The sequence below is a fragment of the Malaclemys terrapin genome, chromosome 14 (assembly GCF_027887155.1).
Source record: "Malaclemys terrapin pileata isolate rMalTer1 chromosome 14, rMalTer1.hap1, whole genome shotgun sequence".
Classification (NCBI taxonomy): Eukaryota; Metazoa; Chordata; order Testudines; family Emydidae; genus Malaclemys; species Malaclemys terrapin.
In genome coordinates this window covers 29974117-29996674 of record NC_071518.1, presented here as the reverse complement: position 1 = coordinate 29996674, position 22558 = coordinate 29974117, and the positions used below count along the sequence as shown (strand labels likewise).

The 22558-nt window shown below is 43.6% G+C and overlaps 1 protein-coding gene across 2 annotated transcripts in view; it reads right to left on the bottom strand.

Annotated features, from left to right (window-relative positions):
- RBL2 (RB transcriptional corepressor like 2) overlaps positions 1 to 14401 on the bottom strand; it is a 50572-nt gene extending 36171 nt beyond the window's left edge. Inside the window, exons 1-4 of one of the 2 annotated variants that reach the window (XM_054048865.1) lie at positions 14127 to 14401; positions 11402 to 11532; positions 6158 to 6358; positions 1749 to 1813 (exon numbers count right to left, since the gene is read on the bottom strand). In XM_054048865.1, the coding sequence (XP_053904840.1) occupies positions 1749 to 1813; positions 6158 to 6358; positions 11402 to 11532; positions 14127 to 14312 (583 nt within the window). In that variant the 5' untranslated portion in view covers positions 14313 to 14401. Of the gene's footprint in view, positions 1 to 1748; positions 1814 to 6157; positions 6359 to 11401; positions 11533 to 11872; positions 11936 to 14126 lie in introns of those variants that run through there. The other variant, XM_054048866.1, reaches the window with a different exon arrangement.
- Between the last annotated feature and the right edge of the window lie 8157 nt (positions 14402 to 22558).

Here is a 22558-nt window from a genome sequence, read left to right as displayed (position 1 = left end):
AGGAAACAGATTTGCCTGTACAAAATGCAGCTAGTCACATTAGATACGGATAGCTTTATTCACTATAATAGCAACAGGTTAAGAACACACACAGTGAAAGGTCTGCTGTATAAGCTCTGAAATGTATCTTTTAATAGATATATTATCTGCAAATGAATCCACTAAGCACATTTTCAACACAAAAATAATGCCTACTGTATAAAGATAATGTCAAAAATACAGAGAAGACTGAACATAAGATAGTGGGTGGACCAACATGAAGAGATTTAATATAAATATATGCAAACTGATGTGTGTAGAACTGATTGTGTATTTAAAAATTGAGAGAGAAAAATGAAACTCCAAATCTACTTTAGATAGATTTGGGGTATCTGTGGACAAACTGAACAGGAGATCATGTGAGTTGTCAAGGCACCCATTTGTATTCTGGGATGAGGTGATGCAAGTATACAGAAAATTCTCTTATATGCCCTACGAAATTCACGGCCACGAAAAATGTGTCATGGATCATGAAATGTGATCTTTTGTGTGCCTTTACCCTATACTATTATAGATTTCACAAGGGATACCAGCACTTCTCAAATTGGGGGCCCTGATGCAAAAGGGAGTTGCAGGGGGTTTACAAGATTATTTTAGGGGGGGTCACGGTATTGCCACTCTGACTTCTCCTCTGCTGCCTTCACAGCTGCGTGGCTGGAGAGTGGCGGCTGCTGACTGAGGGCCCAGCTCTGCAGGCAGAAGCGCAGAAGTAAGGGTGGCAATACCATACCATGCCATCCTTACTTCTGTACTGCTGCTGACGGAGGCTCTGCCTTCAGAGCTGGGTTCCCGGCCAGCAGCCGCCACTCTCCAGCTCTGAAGGCAGCACCGCCGCCAGCAGCAGCACAGAAGGTAGCAGTACCACATCCCCTCCTACAATAACTTTGTGACACTGACACACACACACACACACACACACACACACACACACACACACACAAAACCCCTTTTTCGATCAGGATCCCTACAATTACAACACCATCAAATTTCAGATTTAAATTTCATGAAATTTATGATTTTTAAAATCCTATGACCATGAAATTGACCAAAATGGACCATGAATTTGGTAGGGCCCTACTTACATGATGTTATAGGGCTATCTGAATACTGCCTACATTTCTGGTGTGTTCATTTAAAAATAAATCCATAAATAAAATACTAAAAGAGGGCAATCAAAAGGATGAGAATTTTATTTCTGATAATTGCTGAAAGGAGAACATCCACATCTATACATTTTCATTGTTTACCCTTCTAAGCTTATAGAAAAGAGAATAAAATACTATAAGTGTAGCTAGAAATACAAGAAAAGTTTGGTCTTATCTTAGTCACCAATGGATATGAAAATCCACAACATGAACATCTTAACACGAATCCACAAAAGTTTCAAGAGGCTTTCCCCTTTTAGAGAGACAAAATGCTGGGAAAGCTGAAAATGCAGCCAACCTGAAAGTTACAAGACTAAGTGAGTTCATCATTGATCTTAAAAATGTGTGGAAAGGTAGAGCTGGAGAAGGAAAGGCAGGGAAAAAGAGGGTCACGAGGTCTGTTGTGGAATGGCTTCTTTATGGAAATTCAATGGGTTAAGATATGCTGAACTTTTTGATGCTTATCTGATGTTCAAGGATCACTCCTTTTTATTCATATATAAGCTATACTGGAGGCTAACAAAGAAAGTTTGCAGCAAATGTCATTCTTAACAAATCTCTTACCTTTTGCATGAACAAACAGCACCCAACAAAACTGGAAAACTTCAGAGACTGTGCAAGGCTGTCGTCTTTTGGAAAGAAAAATATCATAAGAATATAGCAACAAACTCAATGCATTCACAGTGACAAAACAGCGTGCCTTAAAGTGTCCCATTACTTGATGGGACAGTAGACTTCTACAGATAATCCTAAGGATGGGCACAACTGTACAGGGAAGATTCCACAGTGCCTGCTCTCCTGCACAGCACTTTTCATTGGGTATTACTAATCCTTCACAGGGTTCTCAATTAAAAAATGTGAGTGAAAATAATTCACTCACTTTAAAAAATAAATAAATAAAAACGGACAGATTTGCTTGCATTGGGTATTTACTTGTTTCAGTCTGTAGCACAGAAAGAGGCTTATTCTGTTTCAATAAAAGTTAACTATAAGTTGAGCAGCGTCAATAATATTTTTTACTGTACATTTAAAAATTATCATCTTCATACATATACCAAGTGTTGCAAAATTACTGAAGATAGTAATAATTAGCAATATGTTCTGAGAGTCAGAATACAAATGGCTTACAAACACTGTGTTTAATCAGTGGGGTGTGTAAGGTCCACCAGCATATTCTTGTAAACAATTAAGTATGCAATGTGTCTGATATTTAATCAAGTGTATTTAGTGAAAGCCAGATTTTTAGAATTGTGCACTCACAAAAACTGTGGCATGCATTTGTGCATACACAGTTCTACAAAATCAGGCAATGTATTTTCAGTGTTCGTGTCTTACTTCAGTTAGTGACTAGATTAAATCTACCCTAATAAAACATAGATCTTCAATGTGGCCTTCATATAAACTAACAGTTTATTTACTGCTGCTACTATTTTGTTTAACACTGGCATATCAGCATTTTTTGTTTTGCTTTTAGACCCAGGCGGTATTCTATTATTTGTGAATACCTGTTTCCCAATGTTATGTTTTTCATTTTTGGAACCTGAGATAATAAACAATTCATAATTTAAATTCAGAAACCTCTCCATTTCTAGCGCTGTCATATCCATTTTATGTCAGCCTCTCTAATAATCATCACTGCTAGTTAAATAAAAACAAATACTATGAGTGCTGTAAAAGAGCAGTTCTCAGTCTTAGTGTGGTGAAGTTTTTTGTTTTTGTATTTTTTAATAGGGACTTGCAACATTTTCTAATGAGCATAAATTTTCCTTTAAAAAAAGTTTCTAGTCTTCCTAGGAATGGAGACAGTCATCAGACTGTGAGGTGCTATAGTAATTAGGTTTATTGAATATGCCACAAGAAACAAGATAAAAACAGTTAAAGTGCCATATTCTGCGATGCTCTGGAGCCGATGCGGCCCCTGATGTGAGATAAAGCAGCCCTGACTTAGAACAGCTTTATCTGGATGCCAGTGGATCATTCCATGGCCCAGAATTACCAAGCACAAGTTCCAGTGACGTAAAGGGCACAGATTATAATGGGCCATGGTTGGTTAAGGGCCATTTTACAACCCCTGCAAACCCTTATAACAAGGAAAAAGACAGTTACTTTTTCCATAACTGGTGTTCTTTGAGATATGTTGCTCATGTCTATTCCACAATAGGTGTGCGTGCTCGCCACATGCACCGGTGTCCGAAGTTTTTCCCCTAGCAGTACCGGGAGGGGAGTGCCCCTAGCAACCACTGGAGTGGCGTTTCGAAGGCGCAGTATAAGGGGTGCTGCACACTCCCTCCACCCTCAGTTCCTTCTTGCCAGACAACGAAAGATGGGAAGGAGGGCAGGATGCGGAATAGACATGAGCAACACATCTTGAAGAACACCAGTTACGGAAAAGGTAACTGTCTTTTTCCTTGTTATAAGGGTTTGCAGGGGTTGTAAAATGGCCCTTAAGCAACCATGTCTTTTCTTCTTCGAGTGATTGCTCATGTGTATTCCACAATAGGTGATTCCAAGCTATATCTGTTGGAGGTGGGTAGGAATTCACAAATTCTCGGGATGGAGCACAACCCTGCCAACCTCCCTGGTTTGGGAGACGATCGCATAATGCGAGGTGAAAGTGTGAACTGAAGACCATGTAGCAGTCCTACAAATGTCCTGGATGAGGATATGGGCCAAAAAGGCCTGCGTCCTAGTTGAGTGTGTGCATGCAGATTTGAGGGCAGCATGCGGAGCCTTACTAAGTGGCCACCCATGCACTTAGGGGGCCGCAGAAACCTGGCAGCTGCTTCTTGGGAGCCATGGCAAGCGCCGCTGGGACCCCACACCCCAATCCCTTACCCTAACCCAGAGTCCCCTCCTGCACCCCAACTCTCAACCAGAGCCTGCACCCCACACCTCCCTCGGCCCCATCCCTGAGCCCCCTCCTGCACCCTCCCCCCAGCCCCACACCAGAGCCCACATCCCCAGCCAGAGCACACCTCCTCCTGCACACCAAACCCCTTGGCCCCAGCCCGAAGACTCCTCCGTACCCCAAATCACCCCCTCCCCCCCCCCCCCCCCCGCAATCCAACCCGGAGCCCTCTCCTACACCCTGAACCCCTGATTTCTGGCCCTATCTAGAGCCCACACCCTTAGCCCAGAGCCCATACCCCCCCATCCCAGTGAAAGTGAGTGAGGGTGGGGGAGAGCGAGCGATGGGGGGGGGGGTAGAGGGGGTTTGGAGCGGGGCAGGTGTTCAGTTTTGTGCGATTAGAAAGATGGCAACCCTAGTGCACACGTGAGAGAGATCAATTCCACTGTCAGCCTTCAACTAAAGAATCTTCTGCTGAGAATGAAATTATGCTAATAAATCCTAAGCAAGAAGTGTGGGAGAGAAAAGCATTCCTTTTCTCCAGTTTTTCATTAGGCCAAACTATTCTGTCTCCCTAATACCGGACCTCTAAAAAGAGGAATATTGGTAAATTTAATAAATCTTTCCATATTCAAACAATCCTAACTGTAGTCTTTGGAGATCTGAGTTTCCAGACATTATGAACCTCTCATCGAGTGTTTGAAAGAATCTAAATATTTTCAAAGGGCCTCTTCTATCATCAGTAATAACAATGCCAAATGTAAGACCAACTCTCCTATATAAAAAAGACAATTGTACCACATCACCAGTCCTTGCTTCTCTGAAAATAAACCACCCCAACTGACATGTCCTGTGCCACACCTCATCCCCAGGATAGAATTTTGCTATGAAATGTAGACAAAAGTAATAAAATCCATGTTTCCCAAGTTTTCTTGTCCTTACACTTTTAAAAATTTGCCTAAGTTGGTTTGTATAATAGGTTTATTAGCCTCACATAAAAGGGATCTTTGTATGACTTCAAGAGGCCTCATTAGTGCCTCTCCGTTTCTGACAGTACTTCTATTTTGAAAGACTAAATTCGTTAAATGCTCCCTTAAGTAATTCTATTTATTTACTTTTTAAAATAAATCAACAAGGAATCCAGTTAACCTCAAAATTCTCCTTTGTCCATTTCCTCTATTTCCCTCTCTAATAAGTTCCTTTTTTTAAGATTCTGCTAGTTTGATCAATGTAATTTGTCAAGAATTCTTAATCAGCTTTTATTCTGTTGGCACCATATGCCTATACATGGAATCATCTTAAAAGATTTCCAAACCATTTTTTTGCTCCTGAGTGTGATTTTCCAGTTTAATCTCCAGAATCATATTAAATCTTCTCTTGGTATTATCCATGCTAACAATTTGCAAGATTTACTCTTCTTATTATAGAATTATATATGGGATTTACTACAACTTTCTACTTCCATGTTATAATCAACTAATTCATTTTAATAACTGGTTCTGTTTCAAGTGTTTTAACTCTATGTTAAGCACATTTAATTTTTTGATCTTCCATAACTCAAAAACAGTATTTGGACAGTCCGAAATGGTCTTATGAGTAAGGTTTAAATAAGCTCAGTTTTAAATATGATACTAACGTGCTCACAGAAACATGCATTAAATATAAGAACTGAGAAAAAAATTAAGTGTTAGAAACGGAAAATAAAGGTTGTGCACGATAGACATGAAGAATGCATCAGCTGCACAGATGGAAGCACCAATGAACGGGTACGTTTCCATCTTGGTTAACCAGTCAAAGAAAATCAAGGGAAGCCATGCTCAACATTAACAAACTCAGGCACATGAAATTTTGACAAGTACAGAATCAGAAAAAGAGGAGTTACACCAAGCACATAAAATCTGGATTATGTACAGCACATAAAATCTATTTAGTCTTTCAACAAGGCAATGGAATAGAAATTTACTACCATAAAGAGAAGCCCCGAAAAAAAGAAGAATGACCTATTATTGAAACTGCAGGAATTACTAGGAGATGCACTGAATTAAAAAAATATAAAACTAAAGCACCAAGAAATTATCAATGAGCATTGCTCCAAAATCAATTAGAAAAAGTAACACACACACACCTCTGTTTTCTTCCTCTTTGTTGACGAGGTTGATCATCTTGAGGATACGTGAAAATGTCCTGGAAAATGGGTTCATACTTCTTAAAAATTACAGCAGAAACAGTGAAGTTTCTTTCCAGTCTCTCAGTACGTTCTCTGAACTGCAAGGGTAGATTTGCCATGTCTTCCCATTTCTTCATCTTGTTAAAAAACTCAATCAAGCTGAGAACATTTAAAAGATGCGGATGAGGAGTTTATTTTTTATGAAAAATAAACTATAAAAAACATTTTACAACAGAACGCAACATGGTTTACACTTCAACTGTTGACAATGGTATATACAGTTTGATAACATTGCATGATTACAAGCAGGCAAAGACAATTAAAACTCGGAGCACTCATGAACAAAGTTGAGTTCAGACACCTAACAAGAACATTGTACCATTACTTGCTGGTGCTCACAGTGACTTTACACTGCACTTTAGTGGCTTTTTTCCCACATATGCACCATCAGTTGCAGTGGCTCAGACTAGTCTGCATATTAAGCTTCCCCCATTTCCCTGAACCACTTATCTACTTTAGCAGGAAGAAAAAAAAAAAAAACAACCCTGCACTCTTCACAGTACTAAGGAAAATCTACAACCACAGAGGGAAAAGACAGAACATGACATATGTATCATTTCTGCTATGCTTTTAAATAAGCTACATCAGGGGCTCTCAAACTTCATTACACCTCAACCCCCTTCTGACAACAAAAATTACTACACAACCCCAGGAGGGGGGGGAGGGCGAAGCCTGAGCCCACCCAAGCCCCACCGCCCCAGGCAGGGGGGGACAAAGCCAAAGCACAAGCCCCACCACCCTGGCAGGGGGCCCAAAGCCCAAGGGCTTCAGCCCCAGGTGGGGGGCCTGTAACCTGACCCTGCCACCCAGTGCTGAAGCCCTTGAGTTTCAGCCCTGAGTGATGGGGCTTGGGATTTAGCCCCTGGGGTGGGGCTCGGGCCTCGGTCTCAGGCCTCAAAGCAAGTCTAACGCCAGCCCTGGAGGCCCCATTAAAATGGGGCCACAACCCACTTCAGGGACCTGACCCAGTTTGTGAACCACTCAGCTATGCTATATTTTTCATTTGCCTTATGGTTTTATTGCCCTTTCTTCCCTGACTTCTAATTGCCTCCCCTTCCCCCAGCTTGTCTTTTATAGCTGGATTCACCTAAATTTGTATCCTGTGTCTTTACCTTCCTCTATTTCTTTTTGCTTTTTTTAACAAAACTTTTCTGCATTTTATTTTAAATGTCCAACAATATACTTTATCAATTATTATTATATATCTACGGTTTCCTGCTATAATCATTTGTATGTTAGACTGCTTGATCGTCACAACTGCATTACTGATTAACACTGACTCAGCTTAGTCAATAGCTTTAGGAAATAATTTATTTTATTGCTTTTATGGATTTTAAGCATGTGGTAAAAAGGGATTTGTCAAACTATGGTACAGATCTTATCACTTAAGGCGTGTTACAGGCTGAAGTGTGGAGGTGAAATGGAGGTTACATATCTGTAACTGAAGGTTCTTTGAGGTGCATTGTCCCTATCTGTATCCCACAAGTGCATCATGCACCTGAAACTAGAGATTTCTAGCAACCCCCATCTGTAGGTTTGTCCCTGTGCAGTTATTCTCCTTGTGTTCTGAACTGATGATATGGGGGCGGGGCGGACCGATGACTCATCAGTCCCTCTTCTCATCGCAAACCAAATAAGCTTGAAGCAGAGAGGAACGAGGGTGGGTAATAGAATACAGACAGGGATTACCCAGCTTGAAGAACCTCCAGTTACAGGTAAAGATCTTCCATTTCTTTTTCAAATGCAGGGCCCTATGTGTATTCCACACATGGGTAATTGTTAAGCAGTCTTCGAACAGGAGAGGGTTCGAGGATACAGTTGGTATAAATGTCGGTAAAAGTACTGTCCCAACAGATGTATCTGCAGAAGAGGATTGGACTAAAGTGTAATAATTTGTGAAGGTCTGGATGGAGCTCCAGATAGCCATCCTATAAATGTCCAGCACAGGTACTTCTCTCAGAGATGCCATTGAGATTGTTTGTGCTCTACTGGAATGGACTCCCACTTCATCTGGGAGAGGAATACGTGCCAACTGATAACAGAACGCTGCAGCCAGAGAGCCACAGAGTCTCTGAGCAGATAATGCTTATCCTCATGATTACTTTGCTATAGCAATAAATAATCTTGGTGATTTCCTGATTGTCTTTCTATCTGCAAAGAAAGAAAGCAAAGCCCATCTGACATCGAGAGAATAAAGTCTCCTCTCCTCTTTAAAAGTATCAGATTTTGAAAAGGATACTACTGGTAAGTGAATATGCTGATTCATATGAAACTTGGAAATTACCTTGGGGATGAATTTTGGATGAAGTTGAAGGGAAACCTCTAGTATGGCATATGGCATAAGCCATGGGAGCTCCTAGTTCACTTACACTTCTGGCTGATATGATGGCAACTAGGAAGGGGACCTTCATAGAGAAGTAGAACACTGAACAAGTCATCAGTGGTTCAAAGGGTGGTCTGGTAGTACTGATAGTATAAGGCTGAGATCCCACTGATACACTGGTTTCACCGCTGGTGGTAAACGAGTCCTTTCAGGAATCTGATTGTTGTTGGGTATGTAAAAATGGAGTGGCCTTCTACCAAATAGAAGGCACCATCTGCTGCTGGGTGGATCCATAGAAAGCCCTGAAGTCTTCAGGGACAGGAAATAGGAGGAATATCTGCTGATTCTGGGGACAGCTGGTTGAAATTTAAATTAATGGAGATATCCCATCTCCTAGAACTCGAAGGGACCTTGAAAGGTCATTGAGTCCAGCCCCCTGCCTTCACTAGCAGGATCAAGTACTGATTTTGCCCCAGATCCCCAAGTGGCCCCCTCAAGGATTGAGCTCACAACCCTGGGTTTAGCAGGCCAATGCTCAAACCACTGAGCTATCCCTCCCCCGCATTGCATCCAGGCTGAGAAACACCTGCATTGAGCTAAACAGCATTTTCTGGTGGAGTCTTTTCTGCTTCGATTGAGAACAGACTGAACGGTTGCCATCTACGAATGGCCTACGTCGGGTATCCATCCAACAGCCAGGCCATGAGGTCAAGAGGGTTTGGATTTGGGATGTTAGATTTTGCTGTTCTACTAGCATACCTCAGGTGGCTTGTTCAGGATAACAGGAGAGCCTTGCCTCTGGATAATCAGACTAGTGCTGCTCTGAGGCAGTACAGATGGAATTTTCTTGTTCGCCTGGGAGGCGACCAGATCCCAAGATGGCATTCTCCACTGAGCCAAGATGTCTTTTAGGACATAACTGTGTATCTCCTATTTGTGGTTTGTAGAAAAGTTCCTGCGGAGATTGTGTGCCAGAGCATCCTGCAGATCTGGAAAAAACGGTTACTCACCTTCTTGTAACTGTTGTTCTTTGAGATGTGTTGCTCAGATCGATTCCAATTAGGTGTGTGCTTGCTGTGTGCACAGTGATTGGAAAGTTTTTCCCCTAACCGTCAGGTCGGCTGTGGAGCCTCCTGGAGTGGCGCCTCCATGGCGCTCAATATATGACCCTGCCGACCTGGCGCCTCCTCAGTTCCTTCCTGACAGTTACTCTGACAGAGGGGAAGGTGGGTGGGTTTGGAATGGATATGAGCAACACATCTCGAAGAACAACAGTTTCGAGAGGGTGAGTAACCATTTTTTCTTCTTCGAGCGATTGCTCATTTAGATTCCAATTAGGTGACTCCCACGCCTTACCTAGGGGTTGTGGTAGGAGTTATGGAATCATTGATCGGAGCATCGCTCTGCCGAAAGCTGCATCACCTCTGGCATGCCAGATGATGGTGTAATGAGAGGTGAATGTATGTATCGAGGACCAATTTGTTGCCCTGACGATTTCTTGTATCGGGACCTGGGCCAGGAATGTCGCTGATGAGGCCTGAGCACTCGTGGAGTGTGCAGTAAGAGCTAGGGCCAGTATTTTGGCCAGCTCATAGCACGTGAGGATGCATGACGTGACCCAGGAAGATATCCTTTGAGATGAGGCAAGGAGTCCTTTCATCTGGTCTGCTGGTGCTATGAACAACTGGTTCGACTATCTGAATGGCTTAGTGCGCTGGATGTAAAAGACTAGTTCTCACTGGCTACTGGCATGAGGTTTAGGATAAAAAACAGGCAGGAAAGGGGATCAGTCCTTATGCCCATGAGTATGCCCCTTACTCTTGCAAGAGGCAATGGTTTCTGAGGCTTAGCGGTTTTGGCTTCTGCTCTGGAACTTGTGCTCAGAAAGGTGCCTGGATCCGACTGGGGAGACTATACTAACTAGACTATAAAAAACTCTAAACCACGAAGAATACTAAAAACTACATACAAATATATTTACAAATTCAGAAGAAACAATGTGAAGATTGCTTCCGACTCAGAGGATTCTGAATCAGGCCATGCAGCAGTAAGAAGGAACTGGAGAGTCGTCAATCTGCCCCACTCCTTATATCCTCAGCTTGGAGCACAAGGACAATAACTGCATAGCCACAAAACAACAGACACTACTTAGTAGAAATCTGCAGTCTCAGGTGCCTGGAGTGTGTGGAATACACACAGGGACCAGAACTCAAAGATGACATCTCTCCAGTGTTTGAAGGAGAAAGTGTATGTAAGTGTAAATGTCTCATGTGACTAGCACAACTTAATACATTCACACGTTCATTTGGTTATTAGCACTAAGTACATTAGAATAATCAAGACAAGAATATGAATATTATGTATTAAATAGACAGCTCAGCTTTTACTTGATTTCACCAAATAAACCCCCCAAGACACTCCCACACATCACTACTACTTTTTATGGGCCTGCTTGTGATTCCTGAGGTTGAAAAACCAGCCTTAGAGATTGAAAAATACTGTGGTTACAACATGCTAATGATTCAGGTGAATTGTGACTAGACATAAAATCACAACAAAGTCTGTTAAAATGATTTTAACCTTCTCAGTTAAACATCCTCACATTCAGAATGATGGAAAATTTTTATTAAAGACAAACTGTCTAACTCATGATAGTGTCTAAGAACAAAGGTCTTGCAATATAACAACACTGTGTCAAAATGCAGGAAATAAGAGTGAGTTAAAGATAATTTTCACCTTTCACTCTCAATTTCTAGACATTTGCAGGGGAAATGCAGACTTACATTTTAACATAGTTGCACTTTTGAAAGAGAAATTACCTCTGTTCTGAACAGCGCAATATTCTTGTTAAGGATACATAGTTTCCCTCGACTGTCCCTCTGCTCACAGTTGGGACTGCTTTTCTGCAAGCCACATATAAGGCACATGCTAGCCAGTGTAGATCATTCCCCTGTGAAATTAAACATTACGCCATTTAAAGGATACAATGACAAGTGTTTCTTTTACTTCAGCTATGCATCCAATATAGAGAAAAAAGCAAAAAATAATCCATTTCAAGGGAAAGATTGTAAAGGGAAAGATTGTAAAGCTTAACTCAATTATTCAAAAGCTCTTTCTAGTTATAATGGAATTAAGGAATTTAAAAAATGCTAAAATTAAGTAACATCAAAATTACTAAAGAATCAATTAACTTACACTTACCAATTTCTTGTTAAACCAAATTTTACATGGGGCATTTAGCATGCTTTTTTACTTCTAACAAGAGAAGATTATTTTAAATGTTCCATCACCTTGTGGATATGAAAGCAACTGCTCCTGGCTGCCAGAACATTCTTCTTCCCCAAATGTTCCTAAGGACACTTGTTCATTTTTCCTCAAAGACTAAGAATGAAAGTTTTCAAGTTTGGGCTCTCCAGTCTGGCTGCACCCACAATCAATACAGTTAGAAACTTATATGAAACCAGACCAAGTGTATGTCTACTTCATCAAGGTAACTGAAAGTGTCATACAGATGAGATTCAAGGCATTTTCTAGCAGTGGGCACATATATCCTAGTGTCCTGTCAAAGAATATCTTATTGATAAGTCTATCATGTCACTCTCAATGTTTCAATAAACAATCAGTACTACCAAAAAAAAAAAAAAATCAAAACTTGGTAGCAATTTAAATAAAATCCTAAGACCTCAACTGACAAAGTACAAATAAGGGAAATCCTAACTGCATACAGCAGACACCAATGGATAAAATGTGTTATGCAGTAAGCTACTTTTTCTGCTGACAATGAATTGTTTGCAGTGTCATCGTAGCTGTGTTAGTCCTAGGATATTACAAAGACAAGATGGATGAGTTAATATCTTTTACTGAACAAATTCTGTTCGGTGAAAGAGACAAGCTTTCAAGCTACACAGATTTCTTTTTCAGGGAGATGTTTGAAAACTTCTATCTTCCACCAACATAAATTGGTTAAAAATATATAAACTCAAACACCTTGTGTCTCTGACACTGAGTTAACACTCAAAATCTGGAATTTTCTAATTATCAAAAAGTTTATTTTAAATTTGGTGCTTTGACCTCACTGTTCCTTTCCAAAGGTCCTCAAAGGAGGCAGAGTTAAGATTGTATAATGTGGGAAATATCCCATTAACTCGGCTTTTCTTGGTTTTCTAACCTCTGTGGTTTGGTGATTATTTTTTTTAAACAACTTTCTCATAAGAAGTATGTAATGGAAGCTGGTATTGTATCCTTTGAGTTTGGGAATTAAATCATCATATGCTAGTAGGGCACAAGCAGCACAAGGTGCTGGCTGAGTGCTTGTATCTTAATTCCTACTTTAAATATATTTTTGCATATGAATAAAAAAAGTTATATTTGCACAGTAAATTATATTTAATTGCCATCCTACTGTATTCAGATATACACATTAACACTTTTCTTTACTGCCATGTTTATTTTTTAACCAAGTTATCAGGTAGAAATATTTTTCAAATAAATTTGAATCTCAACTTCGGGGGATCAAATTTAAAAGCGGTTTCTAAAAACTGACCACACATAAGTATGTGCACAATTATGTGCTAGATCACACATAGAAACTGTGGTTATTATGGTACTACAGATATTTGTATGCACAATAGGTACCTATTCATGTAGCAATATTTGTGTGTACATATATCAGATTTTCATTCAATCACAGTAGCTGTGTAAGCAAACTGGATGTGTATATTTCTGTTGTTAAATCCAGAAACTAGTGTAATATGTGAAATAAAACCTATTTCAACATTTGGTAAAATACCAACACAAAAAAGTACTTTATCTGAATATAATACACGATAGCCGAAAAACATCTTTGCACACATTACTAGTAAATACACTATGGTAGAACCCCATTAGTCCATATGGGAACATACATGGTGAACTACTGAATTCTGAAAACAGCAAGCCAAAGAACCAACAGAAAGACTGAGGATACTGCATCACAGAATGTACTATGTTAATTTACAAAAAACACTTCATACCACCAGCAAATATTCCTTATTTTATAAAAGCAGCAAAGCTTTAGAAATAGTAGACTTCACTTAAACGTCCCACTTTTTAACAAAGGTTTAATAGACGACAAGAAATTTGTATGAGACTCGGTTTAACACATTTTTTGGAATGTTGCAGAAACAGACGCATGGCAATTTTGAAGGAATTGGAGAGAAATATCCTGGTTTGCAACCATCTCCGGCAGGAGAACAGTTTGGTTTTTTTCCTCGATTAGGAAAAAAGTTAGAACCTCAGATTAACAAATCACAGGTCAGGGACTCCAACCCCCCTTCCCTCACGGGGCAAACACGAACATCCTTTTGGTGTGTGGGCGGGGGGGGGGGGGGGGGGCGCGAGGACTCCTGCACTGGGGGCTACCGAGCCATTTCCTGACGCTGGGGCGGAGTCTCTGAGGCACAATAAGGGCTGCGATTCCCACAGCGTTCCGGGTCCGGACTGTGTCTGTCACAGAGCCCCCCCCCCCCGCAGCTAGCCCTATGCCCCCCCCCGGCCGCCCCTCACCTCCAGGGTGTAGTTCCGCTTCATGCCCTGGTAGCTGAGCCAGGCCTCGGCCCGGGCGCGCTCGTCCATGTTGAGGCTGCTGCAGAGCTCCTCATAGCGCTGCCGAGTGCCCCACTCCTCCGCCGGCGGGGAGGAGGCGCTGCCCGCGACCCCCGCTTCGGCCTCCTCCTCCTCTTCGCCCGGCATCCCCTACCCCGTCACTAGAGGGCAACGCCGCCCTGCCTCACACTGCGCCTGCGCCGGCCAGCAGTGGCGTTCGAATCCGAACACCCCGGCGCCGAGCTCCGCCCCCACCCTGCACCCTCGTTGGTCTGGCGGGGAGCTTTACCAATCAACGGGCTCCTTGCAGGCAGGCGCAGTTCACTTCGCCCTACGCACGCGCCTGCGACGGCGCCTCCGTGACGTATCCCAGCAAGCCTGGCCAACCCCCCCATCGCATCCCACAGCCAGGCAGCAAAAACTACCACGCCCAGCATGCACTGCGCTGGCTCAGGCGGATAGGCCAGGCCCGTTGCTGCGCTGGGGTAGGGTGGCAGCTTCACGCGCTGCCTCTCTGCTAGAGGCCCGCAGCGCCGCCCTGCGGCCCGGCCGGCCAGCCACAGCCAGCAGCCGCCGGGAGCTCTGCCCTGAACTAGCGCGGCTTGGGGCACGTGAACGCGCAGGCCACGTGGCAGCGCCGCTGACGTTTAACACGTATCAAAACTTAGGGCAGGTCTACAGGCAGCTTTCCACCCGAGTCACCTCACGGGGGTTGAATCCCCAGCTTCTGTTCTCTCGGGGCGAGCCGTGGGGATGCTCACTGGGGAATGAAAGTGTTGGGTTTCCATTTGCTCCCAGCCCCGGTTCTTTGTGAGATGGAGGTAGGGTTACCATATTTGCACAGTCAAAAAAAGAGGACTCAGGGGGGAGGGGCCCCGCCCCTGCCCTGCCCCACCCCCAATCACTCCCTCCCACCCCCTGTCTGCCCCCCTCAGAACCCCCAACTCCCCCCTGCTCCTTGTCCCCTGACTGCCCCCTCCTGGGACCCCTGCCACTAACTGCCCCCCAGGACCCTACCTGTCCCCTGACTGCCCCGACCCTTATCCACACCCCCACCCCATATTCACACCCCTGCCCCCAGACAGACCCCGGGGAATCCCATGCCCTATCCAACTGCTCCCTGCCCACTGACAAGACCCCCAGAACTCCTAACCCATCCCACCCCCTCTGCTCCCTGCCTGCCTCAACCCCTCTCCACACCCCTGCCCCCCTGGCAGCCCCCCCACATTCCCGACCCATGCAACCCCCCACTCCCTATCCCCCGACCAGGGCCGGCTTTAACAAGAGCCCAGGAATCACTGCGCTCCGGCCAGAGTCGCGGGGTTTGAGGCCAGGCCGGAGGTGCTCAGCCGGGGCCGGGCCAGCCATCCTAGGCCAGAGCCACTGGGGTCGGGGCTGGCGCACTCGGCCAGAACCGGAGCCGGAGCCGCTGGGGCCGGCGCGCTCGGCCGGAACTGGGGCCAGTGCCCCGGGGCCCGAACCGGGCCAGGCCGGAGCCGCTGGGGCCGGCCGGGGCCAGACTGGGCCGCGTTGCGCCTACCTGGAGCCCTCCTCCTCGCATCCCCGCGCCCCAGCTTACCTGCTGCTGCCCGCCTGCCCCTGCTTCTTTTCAGACTTCCAGCGAAGATGTGATTCGTGGGAAGCAGGGGATGGGGAGGAGCAGGGGGTGGAGCGTTCAGGAGATGGGAGGAGGGGGAAGACAGCTGCGGCGCCCCGGGGCATGCTAAGACTGCAGGGGATGGGTGGAACCGAGAAGGGGCTTTGGCTGCCAAGCAGCGCCACTTTTCGATCTATAAATAGCCGACCGGGGGGAAATCCCGGACATTTTTAGATTTTTAGAAATCCCCCCCGGACGGCTATTTATAGATCGAAAAGCCGGACATTTCCGGGGAAATCCGGACACATGGTAGCCCTAATGGAGGGCACAGTCCTGTTACGCGATTAGAATCCTAACAGCTGGGTTTTACACCTGGCTCTGTCACTGCCTTGCTCTGTAACCTTGGGCAATTCACCGACTCCTTAATCTCATTTTTACCAGTGAGGAAACTAATATTTACATACCTTGCAGGGTTAGATGAAGTTAATGAATGTTCACTAGATGCTTTGAGGTCTGCAGATAGAAGGCACAATAAAATTACTAATTGTCTTTCCTCTGACACAGTGAGGCATTCCATTAGCTAAAAAGCCAATTTATATAAAATTGACCCAAAAAACCCCCAACATTTTTCTAATGCCAAATGAAATAAGGCACCGGAATTCAGTGCTCCAAAGAAGTTTTAGACTTTTATGAAGAATAGGTTCTGCAATTATGGGCAGTAACTGTTAATGGAGTATGCAGTCTTTCCTTTCTGATTTCAATCCCGCTGCTTGTTGATAGTGATCAAAAGTCATCACTATCAGTCAACCTGAAATGAACTGATAGGTCTCAATTTTCAGAAGATAAGCGATCATATAAAAATGTAAATCCACTACTATTGGCTCTTTTCACCAAGAATAGACAGGGAAATTGAACAATCCTCTCAAACTTATGTACTGATGAAGTTTTAATACTGAAAATCAGGGGAAGTCAAGAACATTTTAGATTTTTGCTGTGAAAGGTGTTTTAACTAGGTCTATTTGGTCTTGTACTAGTCAAGTTTCATGTCTAAATCACAAATATTAAGAACCACGGGGATGATTTTATACATAAAAGTGAAACTGAAAAGCAGTGAAGGGTGACTTGTGCAGCCCAAAACAATTTATTTTCCAAGAACTAGGATTTGACATTTCTAGTCTACACTAAAAACACTAGATGGCACCAGAGAATTAATCTGAAGAGCATGAAAGATTACATAACTTTTGCTAACAGTTACCTACAGTCCCTAATGTAGCAACATTTTCATTTAAGTCAATAGTACTTTAGGGCCCAATTCCCCCTGAAGTCAAGGGACAAAGTCCCATTCATTTCCCTGGGAGTTGGATGAAGCCATGGGACTGGAAGACTGGACTCTAATATGCTAATTGTTAATAGACTAGTTGGAAGCACAAATTAAATTTACCTTAAAATATGACTAATGGGAAAAGAACAGTGCCTTTTAACATTGAAAATGTTACCATTCTTATGGTCTTCTATTAACATGTTCATAACATTGTGAAAATTTCTCCTAACCGAAATTTTCCATGCTTGATTTTAGTCTGGGGGTGATGCTCCTTCCTCCCCCGGTTTGAGCAAGCTGATTTGAGGTTGGGCGTGTGTGTTTAAAAACACTTTTCTGCTCTGATCACTCAAACTGGCTAAACCTTTTACATTTAAGGTCCTGATCCTGCAGCTCCTCAGCTGGTGTTAACTGCCATCGTTCAGTTGATTTTAGCTGAGCTACAGCAACGTACACAAGTTGAAGATCAGGGTCTGTGAGCAGTCCCACTGAAGTCAATGGGATTACTCACACAATGCATAAAGCGAAGCACATTAATAATTCTTTTCAGTATTAAGGCCTAGATGTTCAGGATGACTAAATCCTCACTGAAAATTACCTAATAACTATTTACAAAAATAATAAAAACAAACCCGAGTTAGAAAGTTAAAAGCACTTAAAAACAGTAATTTTCCCAGTATGGGGGCAACTTTAAGTGAGGCACAGTCTACATAGCTAACTCTGTGCCAGCCAGAAAGGTGTATGCCGGGGCAATTGTTTTATGGTTTTCCTGTTAAGCTACATATACTTGGGGTAGGTCTACACTTACCTCCGGGTCCGGCGGTAAGCAATCGATCTTCTGGGATCGATTTATCGCATTTTGTCTAGACGCGATAAATCGATCCCAGATCGATCCCGGAAGTGCTCGCCGTCGATGCCGGTACTCCAGCTCGGCGAGAGGAGTACGCGGCATTGACAGGGGAGCCTGCCTGCCGCGTCTGGACCCGCGGTAAGTTCGAACTAAGGTACGCAAATTCAGCTACGTTAATAACGTAGCTGAATTCGAAGTACCTTAGTTCGAAATGGGGGATTACGGTGGACCAGGCCAATATTACTCTCAAGAAAAAGCAATTATAAATATTTTACCACAATGTTTTATTGTCTAGTGATAAATATATTAACTCATCATTTCCCCTGAAGAGTCTCCCTTAAGAGAAAATATTTAGAGACAGAAATCAAGATAACAAAAATAACACACAAAAAGGTCAATAAGCCATGAGTCGGAAGTAAGGTTGTTGTGTGCTGATGAAATATGCATATTTCCCTACCTTTTTATGTGCCTGGGTTTTGTAAATGATGTGATAACTACATTGTTTTCATTTAACAACTGTAATTATTTATTTTTAAATAAAGTTTTGTATTTTAAAATATATAGTATCTACCTTTTCTATAGATATTTCAAATTATATATTGAAATCTTGTTGCTCTTTCAAAAGCAAGCTAATCTGCTAATATGCACAAAGCTCAATTGTGCAAAACCAGATCAACACATCTTAAAAACATTAGGAAAAACAAACCCATTTAAAATTTTAATTGCTTAACTCAACTCATTGTGTCCCTCTAACTCACTTCTAAGTGCCATCTAAGGCCCCGTCTACATTAAATTTTCAGCCATCAGTACTACTGTACTGGTGCAACCCCTTAATGTAGACACTGATTATGTCAATGGAGTTCTGGTCCATGATTAGGGCTCCTAGATGCTGCAATATAAATAATCAGACTTTTCGCCCTGGGAAAGATTGGGAATGACATTTCTTACAAGACCACCAAGTGGGTGCAGGGAGCTTTGAGAGCTGACGGGTTGTTCCTGGGTTTCACTTCCTGAAACAGCTTAACCCCTTTGAATGCAATAGTTATAAATTGAAATTTCCCCTCACAAAATGGCATTCTAAAAGCCAAATGTGTCTAATACTGTATAGCAACCAGTGCACCTAACCTCACTGGTGATTCTACCAGAAGTTGTGTGGCAGCTAGCTCAAAAATCCTTCATACATGGCATTGCTTTGTGATTCTATTTTATGTAAGCTACTGCCAGGTTGGTGACCTAGTTGAGCGATTGCAGTGACCTAGCTATGTAAACCAAATGGGTTGCAATCTTGAGGGCCAAGGTAACAATGTCAAAATCTTTGCACTGGCAGATGACCGAGTCCAATCTGTTCACCAGGGTAGCAAAAGAATCAATGTAGGGGCAGATTTTGAAGTAATGGCTGCTACCTTGCCATCTACCTTGGAGACTAAGGGTACAGCTATACTACCTGCCAGATCAGTGGGTAGTGTTCAACGTATCGGGGATCGATTTATCACGTCTCGTCTAGATGCGATAAATCGATCCCTGAATCGACGCCCGTACTCCACCTCGGCAAGAGGAGTAGGCGGAGTCGACGGGAGCCGCGGTGGTCGACTCGCCGCCGTGAGGACGGCCAGGTAAGTCAAACTAAGATACTTCGACTTCAGCTACGTGAATAGCGTAGCTGAAGTTGCGTATCTTAGTTTAAACCCCCGCTAGTGTATTCCAGGCCTAAGAAGTACTTCTCAAAGGAGACAGGATACTTATCAGTCATAGCTTGGTCCAGATTAGGCTAGTCCAAGTCAACCAACTCTTGGAGAGATTTGTGCATGGGGAAAGTAGTGCATACCTAGGAATTTATTCTCCGAAATATGATTCTTAGCCTTTCCAATGTGGATTTGCATCATCAAGGTAGCCAGTGCTCTTATTGCAATGTTGCCAACTCTCACAGTTTTATTGTGAGTCTTGCAGTAGATGTTTTATTTAAAGCCTCAGCTCCCAGAGGTAAGTGATAAGAGTATTTCAGGTGTGTTTTTTTTTTTTTGTTTTTTTTTTTTAAAGCAGTTCAGTTACTAGCCCTTGTGTTTGCTGAGAAAAGCTTAAAAAAATGTGATCGGCATGCACCCTGAAGGCTCAAAAAAACCAGAAGGCAAATAAAAAACCTTTTTTTTTTTTTAATAAAAAAAAAATCACCATTTTTTTAAGCCAATCATGATTTCTTGGGGCCTGACTCATGATTTTTGAATATTCAGGGCTGGCAATACTATGACTGTAAGGGTTTCTGTGTGTTTGGGAAGATGAGGCAATTCCTTATTTGATTCTAGAAGATGTGTGTTGGGTAAAGTTGGGGTAAACGAAAGTTATGTCTATACTTTATGGCCACATACAGAGTACAGATGCTATATGCCCACCTAGCAGTGTAGATTTGAGGCATGGCTTATGAGAGTAGATTAGAGCAGTGGTTTTCAAACTTTTTTTCTGGCAACCAAGTTGAAGAAAATTGTTGATGCCTGTGACCCAATGGAGCTGGGGATGATGGGTTGAGGTGTGGGAGGGTCTTAGGGCTGGGGCAGAGGGTTGTGGTGCGGGGTGGGGCCGAGAATGAGGGGTTTAGAGTGTGGGAGGGGGCTCTAGGCTAGGGCAGAGGATTGGAGTGCTGGGGTGAGGGCTGCGGGGTGGGAGTGCAGGCTCTGGGGTGCGGCCAGGGATGAGGGGTTTAGGATGCAGGAAGGGGCTCTGGGTTTGGGTGGGGGCTTAGGGCTGGGGCAGGAGATTGGGGCATAGGTTTACCTCAGGCGGCTCCCAGTCAGCGGTGCAGCAGGGGTGCAGAGGCAGGCTTCCTGCCTGACCTGGCACTGCGGACCGTGCTGCACCCCAGAAGCAGCCAGCAGCAGGTCCGACGAGGAGGCGTGAAAGCGGCTCCACATGGCTCTTGCCCACAGGCACTGCTCCCCCAGCTCCCATTGGCCAGGAAGCGGCCAATGGGAGTGCGGAGCCAGTGCTCAGGGTGGGGGCAGCACAGTGTCAGAACAGGTAGGGACTAGTTGAGCAGCACCACTGACGGGACTTTTAATGGCCCAGTCAGTGGTGCTGACCAGAGCCGCCGCGACCCATTGCCTTACATTCCGTGACCCAGTACTGGGTCGCAACCCCCAGTTTGAAAGCCACTGGATTAGAGTACCTAACATGTCAAAACACAAGGGTATATACGCTATATCTCTCTCTACATGTCTAAGCAGTGATTCCCACACCTACACTACTGTTTTTAGCAGTATAGTGCTCCGCTGCCTCTCCCCTGCCAGAGCCTTCCCTCACTACAGTGAAAGGCTCCCTCCATTGCAGAAGTGCAGAGCTGAGCTCTAGCCACTCATTTTGTCAGAACAGCCACAATTGTGATCAAAGCAGCAGGAAACACCCAAGATGGCACAGCAGCAGCCACAGCTGAACTGCAAGACAGAGTCTGAGGAGAGGCTGCCACTGGCAGGAAGACATGGTAGAAGAGAGCCCCTATCCAACAAGACTCCTAACTGTTGGAAATAGAGTCTGTAACAGGGTGTCATCTCCTACATCCCAGAGAAGAGTTGAAGAGGTTGCAATTGGAACTGTCCCCCATCAGCTTAGACACAAGGCAGGGATAGACTGAAGTGAGGGAAAGAAACAGCCAAAATATCTCTCATGCATAAAGATGGCAGTAAAAGGGATGCCCAAAGCAGATCTTACCTGGGGCACTCACATGGGGTTTTGCACCCTTAGCCCGTGCTCAGAGAGGAGTTGGAGAGCAGGCAGGGAAGGAAGTTTTTCTCTCACAGAAGAATCTCAGGATCATCCTTTCACCTGGAGTTTCTGACTTATACTCTTCCCTGTTCCTTCTTGTATTCCTGCCTTCTCTTTTTTATCCATCATCCTTCCGTCTGGGGGAACTGGAAGAAGAAAAGCAGAGAGATGAAGCACGGCCTACCTGATTCCAGGACCATGACAAAAAGGCACGAGGAAAGATTAGTCTCAATTTGCCTTATTTATTTAAATTAATGTTCTTCTTGATAGGTGGACATTCCATAGTCTGAATCATTTTAAGTCGTGTAGGAGGAGGCTCTTGTACAGTGAATTTTGTTTTCAGTTATCTTCTACATTGTTTTAAATTAGAGTCCCCAATATTGAATTTTATCCAAAATTAATACTACAGAAATAACAGCATTTTCAGGGAAGAGAAATTATTCAGAATGTAGACATCCATCTCCACAGTCTCCTTGTTGGTCAGCCCACATCACCTCAACCAAACCCTTAACTGTTCACTTTTAACTCTTGATGGAAATACACTTGCAGGGAAAAAAAGGGTATTTTAATTTTATAAATTCAAAACCAGCCATTTAAAATTGTTCCACAGGGAGCAGATCCTCAGTTGGGGTAAATTGTCATAGCTCACTGACTTCAATTAGGACTATGACAATTTACCTCAGTTGAGGAGCTGCACCTGTGCTCTTGTTCGTGTCATCAACATCTCAAGTGCTTCACCAGATGTTTCATTACCACAAATGGAGTAGGATTTTGTCTTTAGAGAGTAAACCACCACCTTTGTTCATGCACTGAAACAGGATCCAGTGAAGGAACACAAAGTTATTAGGCCAGATTCTCTATTTCACTTGGATCCTTTT